This window comes from Pleurodeles waltl, chromosome 2_2 (genome assembly GCF_031143425.1).
Source record: "Pleurodeles waltl isolate 20211129_DDA chromosome 2_2, aPleWal1.hap1.20221129, whole genome shotgun sequence".
Taxonomy (NCBI): Eukaryota; Metazoa; Chordata; class Amphibia; order Caudata; family Salamandridae; genus Pleurodeles; species Pleurodeles waltl.
The window spans coordinates 1,138,821,505-1,138,846,687 of NC_090439.1; the positions used below are offsets into that span (position 1 = coordinate 1,138,821,505).

The following is a 25,183-nucleotide window of genomic DNA, read 5'->3' on the forward strand; positions in this document are numbered from 1 at the left end:
GGGGATCTTCAGGCTCCGTGTAGCCCCAGCTGCCAGCACTCTTCCCTGCAAAGCAGTCTCTCCTATCTGCTGCTCCAGAGACTCCTCTTCAGGTGTGCTGAGTGGGCCTCACTGCGACTCCTGTGCCTGATGCCCGTGGGTCACCTGTGGCGGCTGCCTCCTCTTGTTGTGACTCTCCCAGCTGCTGAGGGTCCCCTTTGACTCCCCTCCTGGTGTTGAGTCCCCTGGGCCTTGATGCTCCTCTTCAGCTTTGCAAAACCTTCTCCTCCTACTCTTGCATTTCCCTAGGCTTGATGATGGTCTTTCAGCACCACTGAACAACTGCATCACGCCCGCGGACGTGGGACATCGCTTGTATCACTTCTGGAACTTCCCCTTCTGCTCCTGTGGTGCACTGCTGACTTCTTCCATCCACTGTCGACCAGATCCTGCATCCACAGAAGGGTGGGTAATGGCTTCTACCACAGCCGGACACTCCAACTCGGACTGGATTTGGTCCCCTTCTTTTGCAGGTCCTCTTCTGTCAGGATCCACCTTTGGTTTCTTCCAGTCTTGTCTGGGTCTTGACCGGTCCTTTTTCAAAGTTCTCCTGTGTGGTTGGAGGAAAAACAGGTACTTACATCTTCTCTCCTCGTCACTGGGGGGAGGGGGGGGACTGGGTTCACCCTCGTACTTACCTTTTGGGGTTCCTAGTTCTTCCAGCTCGCCTCTACTGATTCCACTTCCTTAGGTGGGGGACTGTCTTTCACATTCCACTTACTTAGTATATGGTTTGGTCTCCCCCTAGGGCCTTCACTATTTTCTATTGTTTTTACTATTTGCTATTGCTTCCTATGCTAATCACTGACTTCTAATGTGTAGAAAATAGTGTGTTTACCTACCTCCTGTTGGAGTATTGCCTGTTCAGTATTTTAGTATTTGTGTTACCATAATAAAGTACCTTTATTTTTGTAACACTGTGTTGTTCTTTTATGTGGTAAGTGCTGGGTGTGACTGTAGTGGTATTGCATAAGCTTTGCATGTCTCCTAGATATGCCTTGGCTGCTCATTGACAGGTACTTGACACTGTCTACACCTCACTAACTGGATACCTGATATAAGATGATAACACCACAGGTGCTCACCACACACCAGTCTAGCTTCCTACATAAAGCACTTGCATTACCACAATACTCAGTCAGTGACGGTACACAAGAAAGAACCACACCAAAGAACCAGTATGCTCCAAGGGTCCTTTGCTAACCTTGTTTCCAAGATGGCAGAATCAAGTGGCCACCTAGCAGAGCTCTGTGCACCTCCCTATAGGAGGAGCTGGACAGGGGGGTGGTCATTCCCTTGTCCTTTGTGCAGTTTCGCAACAGAGCGGGAACCAGGGGTTCCTGAACTGGTGCAATCCTGAGTAAGCAAGGACGGCATCAAATGTACCCTTCCAAGCAGTCTGGTGGCGCTCAGAGGCCAAGCCACCCCAGCCCATAGACACCTAGTACACAGGGAGAGGTGGTCACACCTCTCCCTTGCAGGAAATCCTTTGTTCTGCCTTCCTCTGCTTGAGCCAGGCTCACCAGCAGGTGGGCAGCACAGTTTCTGGGATCAGCAGCAGCGTGGGCTGGCAACCAGACTCTGTAAGGCTCCACAAGCAGTACTGGGGCATCCTCTAAGGAACCCCCAGAGTACAGGGGATCATGCAACTAACAATGGAATCGGTGTAGTTGCAGAATTCCAACATGTTTGATACCAAACATGCCTAGGTTCAGAGAATCCATTATGTAGTTGAACAACTCGTGTTGACCAGTGTCCACTACATACCTTAAGATGCCTTCCCAGCACTTACAAAGCCCCGAGAATAGAGTCTGGGGTTTGTAGGGCTACTCTGCTCATCATTCAGGGGTACTTAGAGGCATGCACCCTGCCCTTGGACTGAAAGGCCTTCCAGAAAGGTGACTTACAGTTTCTAAGTGCAGTGACCAGGATGTAAGGCAAAAAAGAAGGACAAGAGCATCCCAGAATGTTCACGGGAACCTGGGTAAAAGTTATAATGAAGCACACATTCACATGAAGCTCACTTTAGAACACTTTGCTGTTTAAGAAAAAAATATTGTTCCCACTGACTTAATCAACCAAACTGTGTGAATATCACACTCAGAAATCTGTAATAAGCATCATGGATAGATCCCTTACAACCAGTACGAAAACTGTATAAAGACATGCTTTTTAAAAAAAAATATAACTCATCATCATTGGATATAATATTTATTTTGTGACAAAAAGTGACAAAATACAATAGTGAACAAAGTGTGCACCCCAAGTGACAAAGGAACACCACATAAGAGGGAAAAACAATCAAAAAACAATATTTGGTGCATCTCATAAAGACAGCCTCTTTAAACATCACAAAACATTTGAACATCCAATGACTTCTTCATTTAAATGTGATTTATGGGAGACAGTCTGGTGTGTGCTTGCCTTCAACAGCCATTCGTCAAGGTAGGGGAAGACTGACACCCCTGACCTGTGCAGATAAGCTGCGACCACAGCCATTACTTTCTTAAACACCGAGGGGCACTTGTAAGGCAGAAGGGGAGCACAGTAAATTGAAAGTGCTTTTGACCTACCACGAACCGCAAGTAACATCAGTGGGCAGGCAGGACGGGTATGTGGAAGCAGGTGTCCTGCAAGTCCAATGCTACCATCCAGCCTTCAGGGTCTAAGGCAGACAGGACTTGAGCCAGGGTGAGCATTTTGTACTTTTCCTTCCTGAGGAAGAGATTAAGGGCCCGGAGGTCTAGGATAGGTTACAACCACGACCGACACTTCCGGCACAGGGGCCCTCTTTATGGCTCCCTAGGCCAAGAGAGCCGCTACTTCCTCGCGGAGAAGTGCCAAATGATCCTCCGGTTGAAGGTTGCAAGATGGTGGTACAGCCGGAGGGGTAGCCTCAAAGGGGAGGGTGTAGCCCCTTCAGACTATTTGCAAAACCCACCTGTCCAACATCATTGATTCCCAGAGGGGTAGGTGCAGGCAAATTCTGCTTCTAACTGTCCTGGATGGAGCGAAGGACTAGGAAGGTTTGGAGGCTGCAGCGGGTGGCAGTGGTGGACTGGGCAGACTGCTGGCTCCCTGTCCCACGAACCATGCAGGGGCTGTGCAGCACGCAGGGCTCAGTGGCTGTCAGGGAAAGGACACAGTTGGGTGCCCCTTCTGGAGCCATCAAAGGGGCATCAAGCGGACTGTGTAGGGTGAGGAGTGGCTGCGAGGCAAAGGGGCTGAGCTGCAGCCCTGGACTCCATACAGTGCTGGAAGGCAGAGTCCACTTTGTCTCCAAAAAGACAGGTGTCACCAAAGGGAATGTCCATGAGTGATTGTTGGACAACCCCCAGCCAGACATCCTCAACCAGGCATGGCGCTGTAAGGCCACAGTCGATGCAACCCATCTTCCCAGTGAATCAGTCGTCACCAGCCCACAACGTATTGTGAACTTTGCCGCATCTCTCCTATCAGCAACAGCTTTAGAGAGAGTGGCCTGGGCCTCTACCGGGACCTGCTGCAACACCTGTGACCGAATCCCACAAGGTATGGGTGCAGCAACCCAAAAGGCATGCGTTATTCACAGACCGCAACGCCAGACTGGAAGAAGAGAACATCTTCTTCCCAAGCTGATCCAGTCTCTTGGATTGAATAAGAAGCCTGGATGACAAAGCTCTCATACGTAGGGTGTTGAGTCAAGAATTTAGGGTCGTTCGGCGCAGGCCGATGGTGGCGGGCAATTGTCCTGTTCACTGTAGCCCCTGTGCAGGGTCTGGACCAGGTACCCAAGCTGGACATCAGTGAGGACTTCATTAAAAGTTAAAAGGGGTTCCGAAGTGGAAGCCGAAGGCTGAAGCACTTCAGTCAGGAGGTTAGCCCTGACCGCCTAAAAGGTAGCTCAAGGACCTCAGCCACCCTTTTTACCACCACAGAATAAGACGCTCCCCTTCCCATAGCCACGGTGGGGGGGCCATGCAAAATTCTTATGCCCAAATCCAACTCAGGGTATTCTAGTTGGTATTCTAAATGGTTCAAAGACCCCTCCAAACTTCCCCCCTACCCATACCTATACCTATAAGAACAAGCATTTCTCGCATTAGATCGAGTTAGAGCTATTAGCGTTGTAAAGATACAAAAAAAACGCAGCAAGATCGCACTATGTAAAAGGCAGCGCTATCGCGCTGTGTGGAAAATAAACAGATAAAGTAGTCTGGACACCATGCTGGAAACATCGAGCCTCGTATGTTTTTAGTAGTTTACCGGTGCTATGTAGGTGGGCTAAACACCGGAAAGGCATGACTTATGCATGCCTTTCAAAAATGAAAGCAAGCAGATTTTAAAAGGCAAACCCACGAACCAATGTAAGTGGCTGACGTGATATGGGCGTGGTTTCAAGCCCAAAGAGAGATTACAGAATGGGACAGAGCGCTTTGCGCTCCCCCATATCAAGGGTCAGGATCCAACCTTGGGTGAGTAGACCCCATCGAAGACCGATCCGGCGTCTAGCGACGCCATTCCGGCTATGGGTCGTCAAGGATCAGTACTGGGTGGCTTGTGGTCCCAACCGACGTCAGCAGCGCCAAAGTCTTAGCCAGAGAAGGTCTCATTGCAATGACAACCATTGGCACAGATCCAGTAACAGATCCTGAGGTATCTTCTGGAGCTGGGGCCCCCTCAGACAATCCACCACTTTTGGTGGCAAGTTCGGCGGGAAAATTAGAGAAAACAGGGGAAGTGACCACTCCACATAGGACCACCGCTAAGGTGTCCAGAGCTGAAGTGACCCCTTGCCTGCAGAATCCTCCATCTTGGTTTGGAGGGTAGGGACCAATAGGGTTAGGACTGTGTCCCCAACCTTACCCAAAAGGAGTGGACACCGTTGGGGTGTAGTCACCCTCATGGACAGTAGCCATTGGCTACTGCACTCGGACTCCTGTAACTCCCCTAAATCTAGGATTTAAGGGCTCCCCTGAACCTAGCTCACCAGATTCCTGGTGAACTCAAGAAAAGAAGAAGAAAGAAGGACTGCTATGTCGACCACAGCAGAGAAGACTCCAAACACCAACTGACTTGGCCCCAGCCCTATCGGCCTGTCTGCAGCTTCAGAAGCCATGCTACAAAAAAGGCAACGCATCCTGCAGGACCAGTGACCTCTTCAAACCCCCTGCGGACTGCTTGCGCACCAGAGGACCAAGAACTCCAGAGGACAGCAGCCCTGCCCACAAGAATTACCAAGAAGGACCCCAGAACCACCCCTGATCTGCGAGTACTGCCCACCCTGCACATGGTGCCCACGGCCCATGTCCAGGTGGCCCACCGGTCCAGAGCAGGTCCCCAGGAGATTCAGACCTTGTGTCCATCCTGGGTTGACCCCTCCTGGCCAACACAATGACTCCTACTGCCTAAATCTCGAGGACACGCTGACAGCGAGAGAACCGGCTGAAGATTCCTGATGCCTCAAGGTACCCCCGCAGCCCTCTGTCCTTGGGAAATAAACATGTCAACAGGCGGCCCTCCTCCTTGTCCAGCCTGTGGTTTCCCGGAACCACCGCCCTGGACCCAGCCTGCAGCATCTTTGTGGATCCCAGCGTCCCCCTAATAAAAAGCATTGGAGCCCAACGCTGTACTGGCACCCTGCAACCGACCGCCCCAGTGCCACTTACGGTGTGTGTTTGGTGCTGACCGATGCTCACCTAAACCCCCCAAGGTCTGCCCTCTGAAGTTGCGGGTACTTACCTGCTAGCAGATCCGTTTACGAGTGCCACCAGTCTCCAGAGGATCCAATTCTAAACCCAACACCAACTTTGACCTCTGAACCTGGCCTGCCCCGTGTTGCTGGTGGTGTATGTTAGCGGTCAACCTGAACCTTGACTTGTGGACATCCTAACTCCCCAAGACTGGAATTGTAAGTCGAGCACTTATCTCAAAACTACACTAACACTCTCCCCCACCCCCCAGGACTGTGTTAAAATTGCACTGTCAACATTTGAAATAGAACATGGCTACTTTCTTGTAATCAATGTTCTTTGCCAAATCTAAACAAAGTGTTTTTGATACCTATGCTTGATACTTACGTGCAAATGTACTTACCTGCAACAATATCCTATTGGTTCTAGAAATACAGTAACAAAATATATTTAATATAAAATGCAAACTTGACATGGCACACTGCCAGTGTGCCCTTTCCACTATGCACTGCATACAATATGGGTAAGCCACTCCTCTGGCAGGCCTTCTAGCCCTAAGGCAGGGTGCACCATACTGTATGAGAGGGCATAGCTGCATGAGCAATATGCACCCACAATGTCCTTACCAAACCTTGGGCATAGTGAGTGGACAGAGTAGGAAATGTAATATATGTGCTGGATACTGGTCAACACGAGTTTCACAGCTACATGATGGCCACTCTGAACCCTGGGTTGTGATAAATCCAAACTGGTACCAGTATTAGATTTATTACTAAATGTACCCAGGGGTCACCTTAGAGGTGCCCCCTACAAATGCTAACTACCCTGGCATGGTTGCTAACTGGTTCACACCAGCCTGCCACCTCCAGACAGCCAATCTACAACCTTGGGGTGAGAGATTCTTCTCTCTGGGTTGCAGACAAAGCTCTTCCTGGGTGAGGTGCTAACACCTCCTCCCTCAGAAAAGTGCACTGTCCTATCGGCCAGCTTCAAAGTGCATACTGCCTTTGAAAGTCCTACTCCAGGCCTGCTGCTAGCAGCAGAGAGTTGCCCTGTTGCATACCCCCGCTTTTGGTGGAAGCAACAGCAGGAAATTCAAACTTAGGACAATGGAGTGGCCCTATCTAGCATGCACCACCCCCAAGGTGTTGCATGTGAGGTGGACATTCCATTTCATTTTATTTTCCTCCATCTTAGATGGAAGGAAAATAGGCAATCAGGTGTAGGGATGTGACCTCTGCCCACGAGAAGTGGTCACTTAGTGGGTGTAGCCACCCTAAGGTAGATGACCCATTGGTCACTACAAAGTAACCCTTAAAACACCCACTAAATACAGTATTTAGTGGGCATCGTTAAAACAGGTAATGAGATTCGATGGACAAAAGAAGATCAGCAACAAGAAGATACGAAGCACGAGAACTGTGGACCTGCGGCATCAAAGAAAAGGCGCTAAACCCTGCCTGCTGTACCCAGGACCCGACAAATTGCCGCTGAGGAGCTGCTGGACAACTGGACCACTATACAAACCCCCCCAGAGGACCTCCAGGCTTCGCCAATTGCAAGAGAACTTTAAGGAACCAGCAAGCCAGTGAGGGTCACTTCACCGACCAGCCGCTAACTCCCAAACCCTATGCCGCAGGTGGACCCAACCTACACCCAACGACCACGAGGACAGCGTCCACCACGTTTGGTGGCACTGCACACTCCAGTGGCCAATCCAGGCCAATACCCTGGATATTTGTCAGCCAACGTCAGACATGAAGAAAAACAACCCACCTGGGTCTGCGAAAGTCACAAGAGGAAGCCCCTCTCGAGGTAATTCAGAAGAAATCCAAACCTCCCACCAGCGTGCCCCGTTGTCCTGTAAACACCCACCCCTTAAACCAACTTACCTCCTGATCTTGAGGGCATCCTTGAGCACAGCTCCTGGCTCACCGACTCATTCTGCACCCGGCCCCCCTTGCCCTGCACTGAAAAACCAATTGTGCTTTAAGGGTCACCCACCTCTTGCGACCTTGACATTCCAAGGGGATCCCCAGGATCACTGTTAAACTTACCTGTGTAGTGCTTTTCCAAGTGGTCCATCGCAGTGGCCCTGCACTTTCTCCTGCCGCTCCCGCCGGAACCAGGAGTTGCCCAAACTTCTCCAGTTGGCACAGTGTGCCTATCGCCGACCTCGACCAACCTACAAAAGAAGGACTTGGTAAACCAACTCTATGATTTTATATGTATTTTTAAAGGTGATCCTCAATTGATTCCTATGGTGCATAATTACACACAAAAAGACTATTTTTATTAAACTTTAAAAAATCATATCTCCAAAAGTACTTACCGAAATCTGATGATCTTGGTCTTAAAATGTATATAAATATTTGAAGTGTTTTTACAAATTGGTCTTGAGTTATTCCTTTCAGTGTGTGAGTTGCAAGATTGATACTGTGAGTACAACAAATGCTTTGCACTTCCCCAGGAATGGCTTAACTGCTCGACCAAGCTACCATACAAATTAGAGCATTAGGTGGTCTAGTTTTTACTGAGGCCAGAGAGCCTAAACCTGGTGGAGAGCGGTGATGCCTCAGCAGTTTAGGGAGTTTCTCCTCACTTTAGCCTATGACATCCCCCTAACTGAGCATCTGGGCCAGACAGAAACATGGAATAGGATTTCAGCAATTTCTACTGTCCCAATATGGCCCAAAAGGTAAAGGAATTTTGTAACTCCTGTGTCACCTTCCAAGCCAGTGGTAAGGCAGGTGGTCACCCAAAGCACCCCCCTACCCCATTCCAGTACCTGTGGTGGGGGTTCCCTTTAAAAGGGTTAGTGTGGACATTGTAGGTCCACTTGAACCAGCCACAGCCTCATGGAATCAAAACATACTGGTAGTAGTGGATCATGCTCCAGATATCCTGAAGCAATTCCCCTTAGGTATACTACAGCTCCTGCAGTAGCCAATGCCCTTATAGGTATTTCTTTACTAGGGTAGGGTTTCCTAAGGAGGTGGTTTCTGACTGAGGTACAAACTTCATGTCAGCTTACCTAAAACACATGTGGAATGAGTGTGGAGTGACTTATAAGTTCACCAGACCATTATGATCCACAAACCGATTGACTTGTTGAGAGATTCAACAAGACATTGAACGGCATGATCATGGGGCTCCCTGAAAAACTCAAAAGGAGATGGGATGTCCTCTTGCCATGCTTGCTTTTCGCCTACAGAGAGGTACATCAGAAGGGAGTAGGGGTTTTCCCTCTTTTAATTTGTGTTGGGCCATCCTGTTAGGGGACCACTTGCACATGTAAAAGAGGGTTGAGAGAGGCCTCTCCACGAGCCTAAACAAGATGTGGTGGACTATGTGCTTGGCCTCTGCTCAAGGATGGCGGAGTACATAGAAAAGGCTTCCAAAAACCTTGAGGCCAGCCAACAGCTTCAGAAGCAGTGGTATGAACAAAAGGCTGCACTGGTGAAGTTTAAAGCAGGGAAGAAGGTATGGGTTCTGGTGCCTGTGGCTCCCAGGGCACTGCATGACAGGTGGAGTGGCCCTTACCTCTCCTGAGGTCACCTACTTGGTAGACCTGAGCACTAGCAGGACCCCCAAGAGGGTTATCCATGTGAACCGACTCAAACTCTACTGTGACAAGGCTGATGTAACCATGCTGATGGTTACTGATGAGGATCAGGAAGCAGAGAGTGAACCTCTCCCTGACCTCCTCTCTCATGACCCTAAAGATAGGTCAGTTGATGGAGTTGTCTATTCAGACACCCTCACTGTCCAACAGCAGGTTGACTGCAGTAAGTCCTACAGCAGTTTGCAGAGCTCTTCTCCTTGACCCCTGGACAGACCCACCTGAGTACCCATGAGGTGGACAAAGAAGACAGTTTGCCTGTCAAGAATAAGATCTATCAACAGTCTGACCAAGTCAAGGAGAGCATCAAAGTGGAAGTCCACAAGATGCTGGATCTAGGGGTTATTGAACCCTCTGACAGTCCAGGGAATAGCCCAGTGGTCTTAGTTCCCAAACCTCATTCCAAGGACAGAAAGAAAGAGATTATGTTTTCTGTGGACAGATGCACACCTATACCAAGAGTAGATGAACTGATAGGCAAATTAGGTGTAGCAAAATTCCTCAGTACCTTTTGTCGGAAAGTACCCTCTTTTTGGCAAGGTTACCGCCACTTTTTGCCTGCTATCAGTGTGCTTAGACTGTTTTCACTGGGATCCTGCTAACCAAGACCACAGTGACTGTGCTCGCTCCTCTAAATTTGGTTACTAAGAACATTTGAGCACTCCACAATTGCCAGACTGGTGTCCCCTTATAAGTCCCTAGTATATGGTACTTAGATACCCAGGGCATTGGGACACCCGGGGACCTCCATGGGCTGTAGCATAAATAATGCCACCCATGGGAGTCCATGTAAAATGTGTCTGCAGGCCTCCCATTGCACCCTTTCACCACAGGTCACTAGACCAGGTCATTGAAAGTCACCCCTATGGTAGGGCCTCTTAGCCCAAAGGGAAGGGTGCAGGTACCTGTGTGTGAGGGCACCCCTGCATAAGCAGAGGTGCCCTTACGAACTCCAGCTCCATTGCACTGGACTTCGGAAGTGCGGGGAAGCTATTTTTACCTGTGTACTGGACACAGATCATTCATTACCTGTGTCCAGCAACATAATGTTAACTCCAATCATGGGCATGTTTGGTATCAAACATGTCAGAATCATAACCCAATACGGTTGCATGATTACATGCACTCTGGGGGGTCCTTAGAGGACACTGCAGTAATGCTCCTACCAGTTTTCTAGGGTTTTTCCAAGCAGACTGCGCTGCAACCATTCCTCAGACAGGTTTCTGCCTTCCTGCTGCTTGACTAGCTCAAGCAGGGGAAGGCAGAACAAAAGATTTCCTATGCAAGAGGGAGACAACACTCTCTGACTTGGTAATAGGTGTTACAAGGCTTGGGAGGGGTAGCCTCCCTAAGCCACCAGCTTGCTTTAAAAGGTGGAATTGGTGTCTTCCTTGTATAATCTGATTTGCACAAGTCTAGGGATCCCTATGTCCCTGCTCTGGCACGAAAGCACACAAAGGAAAGGGGAGTGCCCACTCCCCTGTCCATCACCACCCAAGGGGTGGTGTCCAGAGCTCCTCCAGGTGGCCACTTGATTCTGACATCTTAAAAACAAGATGTGCAGAGGCCCCTTGGAGAATCTGGTTGGCCAGGACAGGTCACCCCGCAGAGAGCCCCAGCTCCCTGTAGGGCTATTTAGGGACTCCCTTATGGGTGGGTCCCCAGATTCGGCTTGCAAGAGTCCAACAGGCCTCCTCTGCATCAACCTCTTCTGCTCCTGGCCATCGGAAACTCCACTGGATTTCACAGGAGCCAAACAATCCTGCAACTTCAGAGATGGCATCGCCCTGCAACATTGTTTCCCTGGCTCCTTCCAGCAACTGCAACATTTCTATGGCTCTGCATCTTCTGGGATTGGCAAGACTTCAGCTGTGTCAAAGAAGCAAGAAGGAATCTCCCTTGGAGTGAAGGAGTCACTCCCCTGCATCAGCAGGCACCTAAGGCAAAAACGGCGGCTGCTGGGATCTGCATGGATCCTCCTACACAGGTGGTGGTTCTGGGTATTCCTCTTGTTCCTATCTGCCTTCTGTCCAACTTGGGAGATGGTGAGCCCTTGCCTCTCCTTGCAGGACAGAACCCCTGTGCACCGCGACTCTTGCAGCTACCAAGGCTTGTTGACTCCTGCTCTAAGGAATCTTCAGGCTGCAAGCAGCCCCGGCATCCAGCACTTCAGCCTTGCAAGGACAGTCTCCTCTCTGCTCCTTTCCAGGTGTGCTGACTGGGCCTCACTGCAACTTACTGTGCCTGCTGCCAGTGCCCACTAGGATTTAAGTAAGGTCTCACTGCAGAGCCCGCATGGACCATCTGGTATGTCTGGCCAGCAGGAAACCAATAACCCGAGTAGCCTCAGTCTCATCTACACTGAGATCCATGACAGAGGCTCAAACATCAAGAGCATAGCCTAAATACTCAGATCCCTCTGTTCCACAGAAAGGCACAAAACTGTACCATATACAGAAAATGGCTCAGATGAACAAGAGCGTCTGCGAAGTAGTCGGATGTGACTTCAGCACATTGATTGTGAAGCCCAACAATGTTAATTAGTTCACCATCGTTTGGATGTGGTTGACAACTCCCTGGGGCGAGCCGTATTCAACAGCCAGTCAACGAGGTAGGGGAAGGCTGATACCCCGACCGCCAAATGTGTGCTGCAACTTCCACTATTACTTCTATGAACACCTGAGGTTGGCTGAAGAGGGCAAAAGGGAGCTCTATGAACTGAAAATGTCCCTAACCCACCATTAACTGTGAGTAGCACCTATGAGTCTGTGGAACAGGGGTATGAAGAAACTGTCCTGCAGGTCCAAAGCCACCATACACTTGCCTGTGTCCAGGACAGACATGACCTGGGCCAGAGTGAGTCTTCTGCAGGAAGGCACCGAGAGGGTGAAGATCTAAAAAAGGACAAGGACTCTGTCTTCCAAGACACAAGGAAGTAGCAGGAGTGACACCCATTTCCTGCAACCCTTTTTATAGTCCCTTTGGCCAAAAATGCCTGCACTGCCTCTTGCAGAATGGCCAGATGATCCTGTCAGCTGCCTGAAGGGAGGGACTGAGTTGCATGCTATCCCTGCTGTTCTGAGCATTGTCTCACAGCATCACATCCATCTTGAATAACTTGGGTAATGGATGCTCAAATGTCACCTAGAACAGCCGTTAAAACCTTTGCCACTGTGTCCCAAAGGACATGGGAATAACAAGCAGCTGACATTCAGTGACCGCAGAGCAAAGCTTGCAGAGGAGAAAATCAATTTTCAAAATGACTTCATTCATTTAGATTAATGATCAGGAAAGTGGAAAAAAAAGCAATGAGCACCAGGATTAACCTTGCTTGTGGATGCCAGTACCACCTAGCTTGGGAGTTAGGTAAGACATGTTGAGTTGCCTGCAACAGGATCCTATTGGTTCTAGAAATACAGTAACAAAATGTATTTAATATAAAATGCAAACTTGATGATAGAGGCAAGTGACCTGCCTATTAACAGGCAGACCTGAACATGGATTCAACTGTGTGCACAAAAGGCTCAGAGTACAGCTTGGTTGCCTAGAAGGAAAGTTATTGCCAGGAGAAGGAAATTGCTGGTTTCGTTGAGACTGGAGATCAGAAGTCCAGGGGCAAATGGACTTTTGCTGGATCCATCAGGACTTCAAGAGGCACAGACCAATGTAGTCAAAGTCACTTCACCAAGATTGTGGACCAAGCAGTCAACCCAGGAATATCCCCGTCAATCGCACAGTATCCTAAAGAATCTTTAGCATCCTGTACCCCTGCATCAGGACCACTCCACAGACGACAATGACAAGTTGCCATTAACAATGGAACAGGTCTGGAACCAGCTTTCTGTTCAATGTAACTGGTCCTTGAGATTTTGCCATGCCGGACATGCTCACCTAAAGTAACTAGAAGTGACTGAATTCAACATGGAGTCAAGATTTCTTGTAAAAGTTCTAAGTGTCAAATTCATTGAATTTACCAATGCTTGATCACAGTTGAGTGAAAAGTTATTTATGGTCTCCAAGTATTTATATTTCCAGAACCCTCTGTTGTATCCTGTTAGCTTTGGTCTCCATAAATGTGTATAAATATATTTTATTTTTATAAATTGGTGTCGGCTATCTGGAGTCTCAGGTTTCTTTCTTGTCCAATTGTTTTGATATGGTTTTATTGCTTTACACGTGTTTCTGAGTTTAAGTCTGATTGCTCAAAGCCACAGCTACCCAGGATTGAGCTAAGGTTAGACAAACAAGCTTGACTGGACCCAAGACAGGTTTGTGAGAGTATTACATTGTGAGGTCTCACAATCATACCATATAATACACCACACTTTCCTCACAAACTAAAAAGGAGGCCCTTTCCTCCACCGCAGTGCCCAGAGCACACACCAGGCCTGCATCTAGTCAATTATCTAAACCACTGCCATCATGAAGTTCTTCATACTGGTTTTATTTATCATATTAGGGAACACAGTTCTTCCCCTCATAGTAATTGTTATGTCTGAATCGGTGCCAAAAAAGTGGCCCCTACCATTTATTAAGGAAATGTATCAGAATCTGAGGGGCTAGCCATTAGCTGTGTGCCAGTCTGAGGCAGGTGCAATATTGGTCGAAGTGGATTCTGCTATGAGTCACATAGCACAATGAGCTGTACAGCCTCCTCGGCACGGACAGCATCAGCATCGATGCACTTGGAACCGGCACAAGAGATGTTGTGAGGATCGAAGTCTACATCAGAGTCATGCTGGACCTGATACGGGCTCAGACAGCACTGAGGGCATACCAGCTGGCTGAAACTCAACTGTAGACCCTCGTGGATCCTCCGGGCCTGATGGTAAACAAGAGAGCTGGCACTCTGGCAAAAAGTGCTCAGCATATTTTCCCTCAGGCCTCAAATGTTTGTGACGAACATAGAAATTAAGAGTGTGCTCGGACCGGACTCCAACAGAGATCATGATAGAAACTAGAAGGCACCCTTGTTGCCCTTTCTGGGGTCTGAGAGTGGTGGGAAGGGGCTGACCCCCACTTGATGATCTGTCACAAGAATGATTTTGGAAGTAGTAACAGTTCATCGGGTCACAACAGAGTTTTGTGTTCTGTTACATACATGTTATACTCGCAGTCTTGAATGGCTTTCGGGTTCATCAATGTGCAATCAACACAGACCCTACAGACGTGTTCTGATCCCAGGCACCATAGGCATACTTCTTAAGGGTCTGTCAAAAATATCAGTTTGCAAAACTCCCTACATTCAGTCCTCGAAAAATCATAAAAATATCACTATACCTGCAGATCAAGTAACTTGAATAATCTACTTGGCTTAACTGAAATGTACTTGATCAGTAAACTGGTCTTAAAAAGTGTAATCTTAGACAATTATTTTATTTTACACAGCTGCCTTTTTTTCATTCTCACATATGAAACCTTGTCTAACTAAATAGACTATACATTTGCTCCACCTATATTAAGGATTTAGCCCACATATAGGGTACACATGATCCCTGACTTGCCTCTTAGTTTACTAATAGCACTGCCATCAGGGCAGGATAAGGAGTCCTTCTCAGTTCATAATTAAACACTCATGTTTAATAAATATATTACAAAAGCATTATGTGGTAGCACACTGTCATTTACAGACAGTACATTTCACGTTGAATTAGCCAATAAACTTTTCCACTAACTTGTAGCTTTACTGATAAAACTATGTAGTGTATTCATGATCTATGAAAACTAGTTTTCAGAAAACATTTATCATTTGCACATCAAGTAAAGTGTTCTGATTTGTTTTCATCCTAGTTAAAAAAAAAAAAAAAAAAAAAAAAAAAAAAAAACGTTCATCCCACAGAGGTACAATAGGGCTTTAACAACTACAGAACTATATTTTGAAATGTTTGCATAGTTGACTTATTAGCTACATAAATGTTTTAGGAAACATCTGACAACCTACAGCCTCTCTTTTCAAACTCTTAGTACAGCAGGTCAGAGAGTTCACTTTGCAAAATCCTGGAATTTCTGCAGTAAGAGAAGTAAACTGACTACTGACCTCTTTCTCTGAAGACAGAGTAAATGTGACAACATAAAAACAAGATTTGAAGGCATCTTTATTGCTACTTCGCTTTCTAAATAAACAGAACAACTATTTGTCAACTCATCAGAAGGGGCAAGTGGGTTCTAAATTTACCTTGGCCCGATGAAGTCTGACTCTCAATAGCGAGTGGGCAAGTAGAATTCTCAAGGCCTGTACATGGTTAGAACCTTGTCGTCTTAAGGGGTGAAATTTCCCTTGCACTTTGGTCACTTATTTTTAATTATGCGTGTTTTAAAGACAATGGAGAAGCTTGATCTGGAGCGGAACAGCACTGGCACTGAGTCGTATGACAAGATGTGGAATCTGCAGTTAGAAGTAACATCAGAAAAAAGATGTCTGGAATAAATTAAATAGCAGAGACCATTGATCAGCTTCTCTGTCGAATAAGTAATGCTTCCTAAAGGCATCTGACGCCTGGGGAAAAAATTGTAAGGTAAGGAATCTGCAACTAGAAGTCTCTATCAGATGATGCTTCCTAAAGGCATGAACTGATCAATGGCAGCGAGATGGAGGTAATCTATGATGCTCTTAAAAGCAAAGTTGGAGCAGTAACTGATGAGTTGTAGACGCATCAGAAATAGCCACTACAGTCAATGGAAGTGCTTCATATTTCTTAATCACTCATTTCATGACAAACGGTATCTGTGGAGCTTCCACATATCTAGGGTCTACGGATCCCATGTATAGGAGGCTGGCTCAGTATATGGTGTACACCTATAAGTGATGCACACTGCACTGAGTCCAGGAAACCCTTACTGACAGTGTTAGAGGTTTCTAATAACCAAAGCTCTCAAATGGTAGCTGTGAAGAGTAGCAAAGGCTTATCAGAGAGGGTGTAAAGCAATTGCAATAACCATAGAGACATTTAATGATTTACACACAAGAAAGAAACACACCAAGTGATACAGAAATAATGTATTATTTATTAACACAGGCACTAAACTAACTTTGGTATATCTTTCTAACTGGAGATATTAACCCACACAAATCTACTTCAAACTACTTAAGTACAATCATATATTAACATGGGCCAGGGGGAGGAAAGATTTGGCAAAACATAATAAACAAATGGCCAAATAAAGACACCGCTGACCAAGATTGACACTCCAGAGTCTTGGTTCCCACAACTTCCAGCAGCAGAATCCAGTGTCCAGGTCACAAAAGAAATCGTGAAGACGAATCTGGGGTCCCACTCTCAGGGGAGCCCTTAAATAACCCAGGGAGGGGGTTGGATGATTAATACAGTGACCTACCTATTGGGGGGTGGAGTGGGGACAGGGTCAGGGACCCTTCTCAACTGGACTGAACAGTCAGATGCTCCCAGGGGCCACTGTTCATCCTGTTTTCAAGATGGTATAATCAAGTGGCCACCTGGCAGACTTCTGGGCACCCCCATAGGGGCGGAGCTGGACAGGGGGTGGTCAGTCCCCTGTCCTTTGTGTGCTTCGGACCAGAGTGGGAGCCTGCAGGCTCCTTCACAGCAAGAAACCAGTTTTGGAAGGAGGGCACCAAATGTGCCCTTCCAAGAAGCCTTGTGGCACTCAGGAGCACCCCTACGCTAGCCTAGAGACACCTGTTTTTAAAGGAGAGGAGGTAACACCTCTCCTAAAGAAGAGTCTTTGTTCTCCCTTCCCCTGCCGGAGTTAAGCTCAGCAGCAGGAGGGCAGAACAGTGTCTGGGGTTGGCGGCAGCACTGACTTCCATGCAGACTCTGCAAGGCTGAACAGGCAGACATGGGGGAAAGTATATGGTAACATGCAACTAACACAGGAACTGGTGTGGTTGCATGATCCAATACAGTTGATACCAAACATGACTAGGTTCGGAGAAACCATTTTGTAGTTGGACATCTTGTAATGACCAGTTTGCAATATATATCTTAGAATGGTTTTCACACCTATAAAGCTCAAGAAAATGGAGTCAGGGATTTGTAGGGGTACCCTCACACTTAGAACCGTGCATCCTGCCCTTGGGCTGAACGCCCTACCAGAGGGGTGACTTATAGGCTCAAACTGCAGTGACAGCGATATAAGGTATACCTTATATCTGGGGGTGAAATGTGCAAGCACCCTTTCACACAGGCTGCATTGGCAGGCGTGTAGACACAGTTTGCATGGGCTCCCATGGGTGGCATCATGTACGCTGCAGCCCATGGGGGTCCCCTGGTGTACCAATGCCCTGGGTTTCTACGTACCACATACCGACTTTCAGGGTACACCAGTATGCCAATTGTGGGGTGTAAGAATAGCTTACTGTAGGAAGTTGGCTCTGTATATACTATTTCAAAGTAAGAAATAGTGTGCACAGAGTCCAAGGGTTAGTTAGTAGATAATTCTAATGCTCTATTTTGTGGTAGTGTGATCGAGCAATAGGCTCATGTAAGAAAATGCCTCCTTGGCATGGTTACCCCCTGACTTTTTGCCTTTGCTGATGCCAAGTTATGATTTGAAAGAGTGCTGAGGCCTGCTAACCAGGCCCCAGCACCAGTGTTCTTTCCCTAACCTGTACCTTTGTCTCCACAATTGGCACGGCCTGGCATCCAGGTAAGTCCCTTGTAACTGGTACCCCTGGTACCAAGGGCCCTGATGCCAGGGAAGGTCTCTAAGGGTTGCGGCATGTCTTATGCCACCCTGGGGACCCCCTCACTCAGCACAGACACACTGCTTGCCAGCTTGTGTGTGCTGGTGAGGTGAAAATGACTAAGTCGTCATGGCACTCCCCTCAGGGTGCCATGCCAACCTCACACTGCCCATGGCATAGATAAGTCACCCCTCGAGCAGGCCTTACAGCCCTAAGGCAGGGTGCACTATACCATAGGTGAGGGCATAAGTGCATGAGCACTATGCCCCTACAGTGTCTAAGCAAGTCCTTAGACATTGTAAGTGCAGGGTAGCCATAAGAGTATATGGTCTGGGAGTCTGTCATCCACGAACTCCACAGCACCATAATGGCTACACTGAAAACTGGGAAGTTTGGTATCAAACTTCTCAGCACAATAAATGCACACTGATGCCAGTGTACATTTTATTGGGAAATACACCCCAGAGGGCATCTTGGAGATGCCCCCTGAAAACATACCTGACTTCCAGCGTGGGCTGACTAGTTTTACCAGCCTGCCACACACCAGACATGTTGCTGGCCACATGGGGAGAGTGCCTTTGTCACTCTGTGGCCAGGAACAAAGCCTGTACTGGGTGGAGGTGCTTCTCACCTCCCCCTGCAGGAACTGTAACACCTGGCGGGGAGCCTCAAAGGCTCACCCCATTTGTTATAGCGCCACAGGGCATTCCAGCTAGTGGAGATGCCCGTCCCCTCCGGCCACTGCCCCACTTTTGGCGGCAAGGCCGGAGGAGATAATGAGAAAAACAAGGAGGAGTCACTGGCCAGTCAGGACAACCCCAAAGGTGTCCTGAGCTGAAGTGACTCTGACTTTTAGAAATCCTCCATCTTACAGATGGAGGATTCCCCCAATAGGATTAGGGATGTGCCCCCCTCCCCTCAGGGAGGAGGCACAAAGAGGGTGTTGCCACCCTCAGGGCTAGTAGCCATTGGCTACTAACCCCCAAGACTTAAACACACCCCTAAATTGAGTATTTAGGGGCCCCAAGAACCTAGGAAGATAGATTCCTGCAACCTGAAGACGAAGAAGGACTGCTGACCTGAAGCCCTGCAGAGAAGACAGTGACACCAACTGCTTTAACCCCAGCCCTACCGGCCTGTCTCCCCACTTCAAGAAAAACTGCAACAGCGACGCGTCCCCCAGGGTCCAGCAACCTCTGAAGCCTCAGAGGACTACCCTGCATCTAAAAGGACCAAGAACTCCAGAGGACAGCTGCCCTGTTCCACAAAGACGGCAACTTTGCAACAAAGAAGCAACTTTTAAAGACCACACGTTTCCCACCGGAAGCGTGAGACTTTCCACTCTGCACCTGACGCCCCCGGCTCGACCTGCGGAGAACCAACACTACAGGGAGGACTCCCCAGCTACTGCGACCCTGTGAGTAGCCAGAGTTGACCCCCCTGAGCCCCACAGCGACACCTGCAGAGGGAATCCAGAGGGTCCCCCTGACCGCGACTGCCTGCTTCAAAGAACCCGACGCCTGGTAAAGACACTGCACCCGCAGCCCCCAGGGCCTGAAGGATCCGACCTCCAGTGCACAAGCGACACCCAGGTGGCCCTCTCCCTTGCCCAGGTGGTGGCTACCCCGAGGAGCCCCCCAGGCCTGCCTGCTTTGCTGAAGAGACCCCTGGGTCTCCCATTGAAACCTGTTGCAAACCCAACGCCTGTTTGCACTCTGCACCCGGCCGCCCCTGTGCTGCTGAGGGTGTACTTTTTGTGCTGACTGGTGTCCCCCCCGGTGCCCTACAAAACCCCCCCGGTCTGCCCTCCAAAGTCGCGGGTACTTACCTGCTGGCAGACTGGAACCGGGGCACCCCCTTCTCCATTGAAGCCTATGCGTTTTGCGGACCACTTTGACCTCTGCACCTGACTGGCCCTGAGCTGCTGGTGTGGTAACTTTGGGGTTGCCCTAAACCCCCAACGGCGGGCTACCTTGGACCCAACTTTGAACCCTGTAGGTGGTTAACTTACCTGCAAAACTAACAAATACTTACCTCCCCCAGGAACTGTTGAAATTTGCATTGTCTAGTTTTAAAATAGCTTATTGCCATTTTGCCAAAACTGTACATGCTATTTTGCTGATTCAAAGTTCCTATGATAACTGAGTGAATTACCTTTCATTTAAAGTATTGTTTGTAAATCTTGAACCTGTGGTTCTTAAAATAAACTAAGAAAATAGATTTCTCTATATAAAAAACCTATTGGCTTGGAATTGTCTTTGAGTGTGTGTTCCTCATTTATTGCCTGTGTGTGTACAACAAATGCTTAACACTACCCTCTGATAAGCCTACTGCTCGACCACACAACCACAAAATAGAGCATTAGAATTATCTCTTTTTGCCACTATCTTACCTCTAAGGGGAACCCTTGGACTCTGTGCACACTATTTCTTACTTTGAAATAGTACATACAGACCCAACTTCCTACAGCTTATCACAGGGTAGTGTTAAGCATTTGTTGTACACACACAGGCAATAAATGAGGAACACACACTCAAGTACTTAACTACAGGCCAATAGGTTTTTATATTGAAAAATATATTTTCTTTATTTTAAGAACCACAGGTTCAAGATTTACATTAAACACTTTAAATGTAAGGTACTTCACTAAGATACTTTAGGAACTTTGAATGAAAACAATATCATGTACAGTGTTTGTAAAAATGGCAATAAGCTATTTTTAAAGTGGACACCGTGCAAAAATCAACAGTTCCTGGGGGAGGTAAGTAAAGGTTAGATTAGGAGGTAAGTAAAACAAACACTTACAAGTCTCAGTCCTGGGGCATAGGCAGCCCACCGTTGGGGGTGCAAGGCAACCCCAAAGTTATCACACCAGCAGCTCAGGGCCGGTTAGTCGCAGAGGTCAAAGAGGTGCCCAAAACACATAGGCGCCTATGGAGATCAGGGGTGCTCCGGTTCCAGTCTGCCAGCAGGTAAGTACCTGCGTCCTCGGGGGGGGAGGGGGGGGGGGGGGTTGTGAGAGACTAGGGTGGTTTTGTAGAGCGTGGGGGGGACGGGGACAAGTAGGCACACAAAACACACCCTCAGCGGCACACTTACTAACCAAATTTGGGGGAGAGGACAACACTGGGGTCCTGGTTAGCAGGATCCCGGTGTTCTACAGTCAAAACATACCGACACCTACGTTCCTACATGATGCCTCAGAAACAGGGAGCTTTTTCAATGAAAATAAAAAAGTAAACACACTGTGAATAACTCTAAGCACCATTAAAACAGTTGAGTGCAGTCACTAAAGAATAACATTTAGGAGTTTTTCTTTCAAATATAGGTCTCCACTCAAAGACCTTTGCAGATCAACCAGCAGAACTCCAGCGTGATAATAACTAAGAAAGGTCAGCAACAAAGTGCAACTACATAGCAACCGCTTGCACACAACTTGAATTAATCTGGAGATGTGTGTAACCGGAAATAGTTTAAGCTAACCTTCACTAAAAAATAAGATACAAAGAGCATAATGGGAAATAACATTTTTAGCTACCGTGTTGTCAGAGCTGAAAACCTATAACTGCATATAAATATTTTGGAAATGTTAAGCTATTTACAAACCCTGTTGCATTCCTAAAGAATAGTGAGCAGAGTAACACGTTTGTAAGTGAGAAACAGTAATTTGATTCAAAGCATTTTCTCAGGGTAAGATCTGCTGAGTAATCTACAAAGAGGAATCATGGGCCACAAATTAATACTGTAGAAACTTATCTGTCAAAGGTTGTTTCCTGGTTAGTATTAGTGTCATTTGTTGGTAAACAGAGGAACAGTGATACAGTTTCAGCGTAGCAAAAATATTGCAAAGGGACACATCAGAGTAATTCTGTGGATGGCATCAATCAAGAAGTTTCTGCAATGCACTGGGAGAACTCACCTTACTATTAAAGTATTGGAAGATGCCCCTTAGGATGTCTGATTCAATCCTTGACAGCACAAGTTCTTTTGGAGCATACATGGCTACATAGCCGTAACAAAGGATAAGCGAGCTCTTGATCTTCTCCAAATCATTCTCATTGCGGTCCTGATCAAAAAGAAAAAACAATAGCGGCACTTACTTAAACACAAGTCTTTTATACAAAACTAAAAAGCAATATATTATTTTCCCCAACTGCCGGCAAACGGGTTAAGGGTGCCTCTACCACCCAGGGTTAACAGCTTTTCTGCCACTAGACACACTTTTTTTTGTTATCTGTTTTTTAGGAATTTGGGTGGGGTGCAGTCAGTTTGGAGGATTCACTTAAAATCTTATTACCCCAAAGGGCAGAAAGTGTTTTTAAAGACAGTCATGTCACTGCCTGACAGATAACTAGGACATGGACTCCATAAGCGAATGCAGTGGTCGCATCCTTTGCTCTGGAGGAATGAGTGCACAAGCACTCCCTCACAGGGTTGCTTTTTGGGCAATGCGTGCCTGATTCTTCTGCAGAGCACATGCATCGAGAGGTGGTTTGTTTCACAAAAGCCTTCCCTTTTTTGTCCCCGGCATATCCAACAAACATTTAATCGTCTGTAGGAAAGTACCCTCTTTTTGGCATCTTACACTCAATTTTTTGCCTGATGTCAGTGTGTTTGACTGTGTCACTGGGATCCTGCTAACCAGGACCCCAATGCTTATGCTCTCTCGGTTCCCAAATTTGTCACTACGTACTGGTAACCCAGTATTTCATCCCAAATTGGCATACTGGTCACTCCTTATAAGTCCCTAGTATAAGGTACTTGGGTACCCAGGGCATTGGGGCTCCAGCATTTCTTTTGCCACCCATAGGGAGCCCATGCAAAGGCTTCTACAGGACTGCCATTGCAGCCTGTGTGAAATGAGGCATGCACCCTTTCACTGCCATTTACACTGCACCATGTCACCTATAAGTTACCCATATGTCAGGCCTTCCAACGTGAAGGCTGGGTGCAAAGTACCTGTGTGTGAGGAAACTCCTGCACTAGCAGAGGTCCCCCCACGTCGTCCAGAACCATTTTCCCGAACTTTGTGAGTGTGAGGACGCAATTTTACATGTGCAATGTACATAGGTCACTACCTATGTACAGCTTCACAATGGTAACTCAGAATATGGCCATGTTTGCTAGAAAACATGTTGGAATTATACCCCCAGGCTTTTGCATGCATTGGTTGTATGATTCCATGCACTCTGGGGACTCCTTAGAGGTCCCTCAGTACTGCCATTACAGCCTTCTGAGGTTTCCCAGGCAGGTCGAGCTGCTGCCACCTCACAGACAGTTTTCTGCCCTCCTGTTGCTTGACCAGCTCAAGCCCAGGAGGGCAGAACAAGGATTACTTTTAGGAGAGGGATGTTACAGATGGTGCCCTCCTTGCATAATCCAGTCTACACCAGTTCAGGGACCCCAGTCCCTGGTCTGGGGCGAAACTGGACAAAGGAAAGGGGAGTGACCACTTCCATGTCCACCACCACCCCAGGGGTGGTGCTCAGAGCTCCTCCAGAGGGTCCCTAGGTTTTGCCATCTTTGATTCCAAGGCGGTGGGGAACTCTAGGAGCATCCGAGTGGCCAGTGCCAGCAGATGACATCAGAGTCCCCCCGATAAGTGCTTACCTATTTAGCTGACCAATCCCGCCTTTCGGGGCTATTTAGGGTCTCTCCTCTGGGTGTTTCCTCAGATTTGGATTTCAAGACTCCAGCAGCAATCCTCTACATCCTATACTTCACCTTCTTACCGAAGAAACTGCATATCAACCATCCAGGAACTCTACAACTGCAACTAAGAAGCAAAGACAACTTCTGCAACATAGTTGGTTTCTGGCAGGAGCTGAAGATAGTTTCCCAGTCGTGTATACACCAGAAGAACGAAGGAATCTCGCTTGAAGTGAAGGAGTCACTTCCCTGCTTCAGCAGGCACCCCTCTGTAATGACGACCAGTGGCTTGGGTCTCCTCGCCTGAAGAAGTGTGTGGATCCAGCAACACGGGTGGTGGACTGAAGTGGTCCTGATGGTCCTCACGTCCAACTGTCCAAATTTGGTGGAGGTAAGCGCTTGCCTCCGCCGCAAGACAGTAGCCCTGTGCACCATATTTTGCAGTTGCCAAGGCTTGTTGGTGTCCTTCCATGAAGTTTTTCGTGCATCGTACTATTCTGCCCCCCGGCACACCTTCCTGCGATGCACAGCCCCCTGCGTGGCTCTCCGGCGGCGTGGGATCCTTTTGTGTAGTGCTGGGTGGGTCTCAGTGCGCACCTTCCTTGTCCCCGTGCTGTGGGACTCCTGTGTGTGCTGCCTGGTCTTCTGAGGGCTCTCTGAGTTGCTGAGAGCCCTCCTGTCTCCCCCTCCTGGGTAGAGGCCACCAGGTCCCTCCTGGTCCGGAGCAGCACATTTCCACCTAACTGTGAGCTTTTTCCGGCGTAAGACATCATCTGCACCAACCAGGAGCTCGCATCCGTCTTCTTGGGTGCAGTACTGACTGTTCTTCACCAGTGGTTCTTCTTTTGCACCTTCATCCGGATTAGCAGGGGCTCCGGTTTTCCCTGGACTATTCAGTGCTTCTTGGATTTGGTCCCCTTCTTCCATAGGTCTCCAGGTCCAGAAATCCATCGTTGGTGTCTTGCAGTCTCTTCTTGTTCTTGCAAAATCTTCTATCACGTGTTCTTGTGTGTTCTAGGAAAGTTACTGTGATTTATTCTTGCTTTCCTGGGCTCTGGATGGGTTATATTACTTACCTTACTATACTCCCAGCGCCCCTCTACAAAACTACACTTGCCTAGATGGGAAACGGACTTTCGCCTTCCACAATTTTAGAATATGGTTTGTGTTCCCCCAGGCACATTCTAACTATTGTGATTTTCACTATTTGCACTGTTTTCTAAGTGTGTTAACAGCTATTTCTGCATTCTAGTGTATAATCTGTGTAAATTATTTACCTCCTAGGGGATTATAGTCTCTAAGGTATTTTCGGCATTTGTATCACCAAAATAAAGTACCTTTATTTCGGTAACACGGAGTATTTTCTTTTATGTGTGTGAGTACTGGGTGACTACAGTGCTATTGCATGAGCTTTGCATGTCTACTAGTTAGGCCTTGGTTGCTCATCCACACTAACCCTAGACAGCCTGGATTCTAGACAATGATTACAGTTCACTAATAAGGGTTAAGTGGACCTGGTTTGAGGTGTAATTACCTTAG

The 25,183-nt window shown here is 47.8% G+C and overlaps 1 protein-coding gene across 1 annotated transcript in view; it reads right to left on the reverse strand.

The window, feature by feature from the left end:
• MROH1 (maestro heat like repeat family member 1) overlaps positions 1-25,183 on the reverse strand; it is a 1,237,492-nt gene that overhangs the window by 511,668 nt on the left and 700,641 nt on the right. The window contains exon 22 of the mRNA XM_069221041.1: positions 21,915-22,061. Coding sequence (XP_069077142.1) covers positions 21,915-22,061 — 147 coding nt within the window. The remainder of the gene's footprint in view (positions 1-21,914; positions 22,062-25,183) is intronic.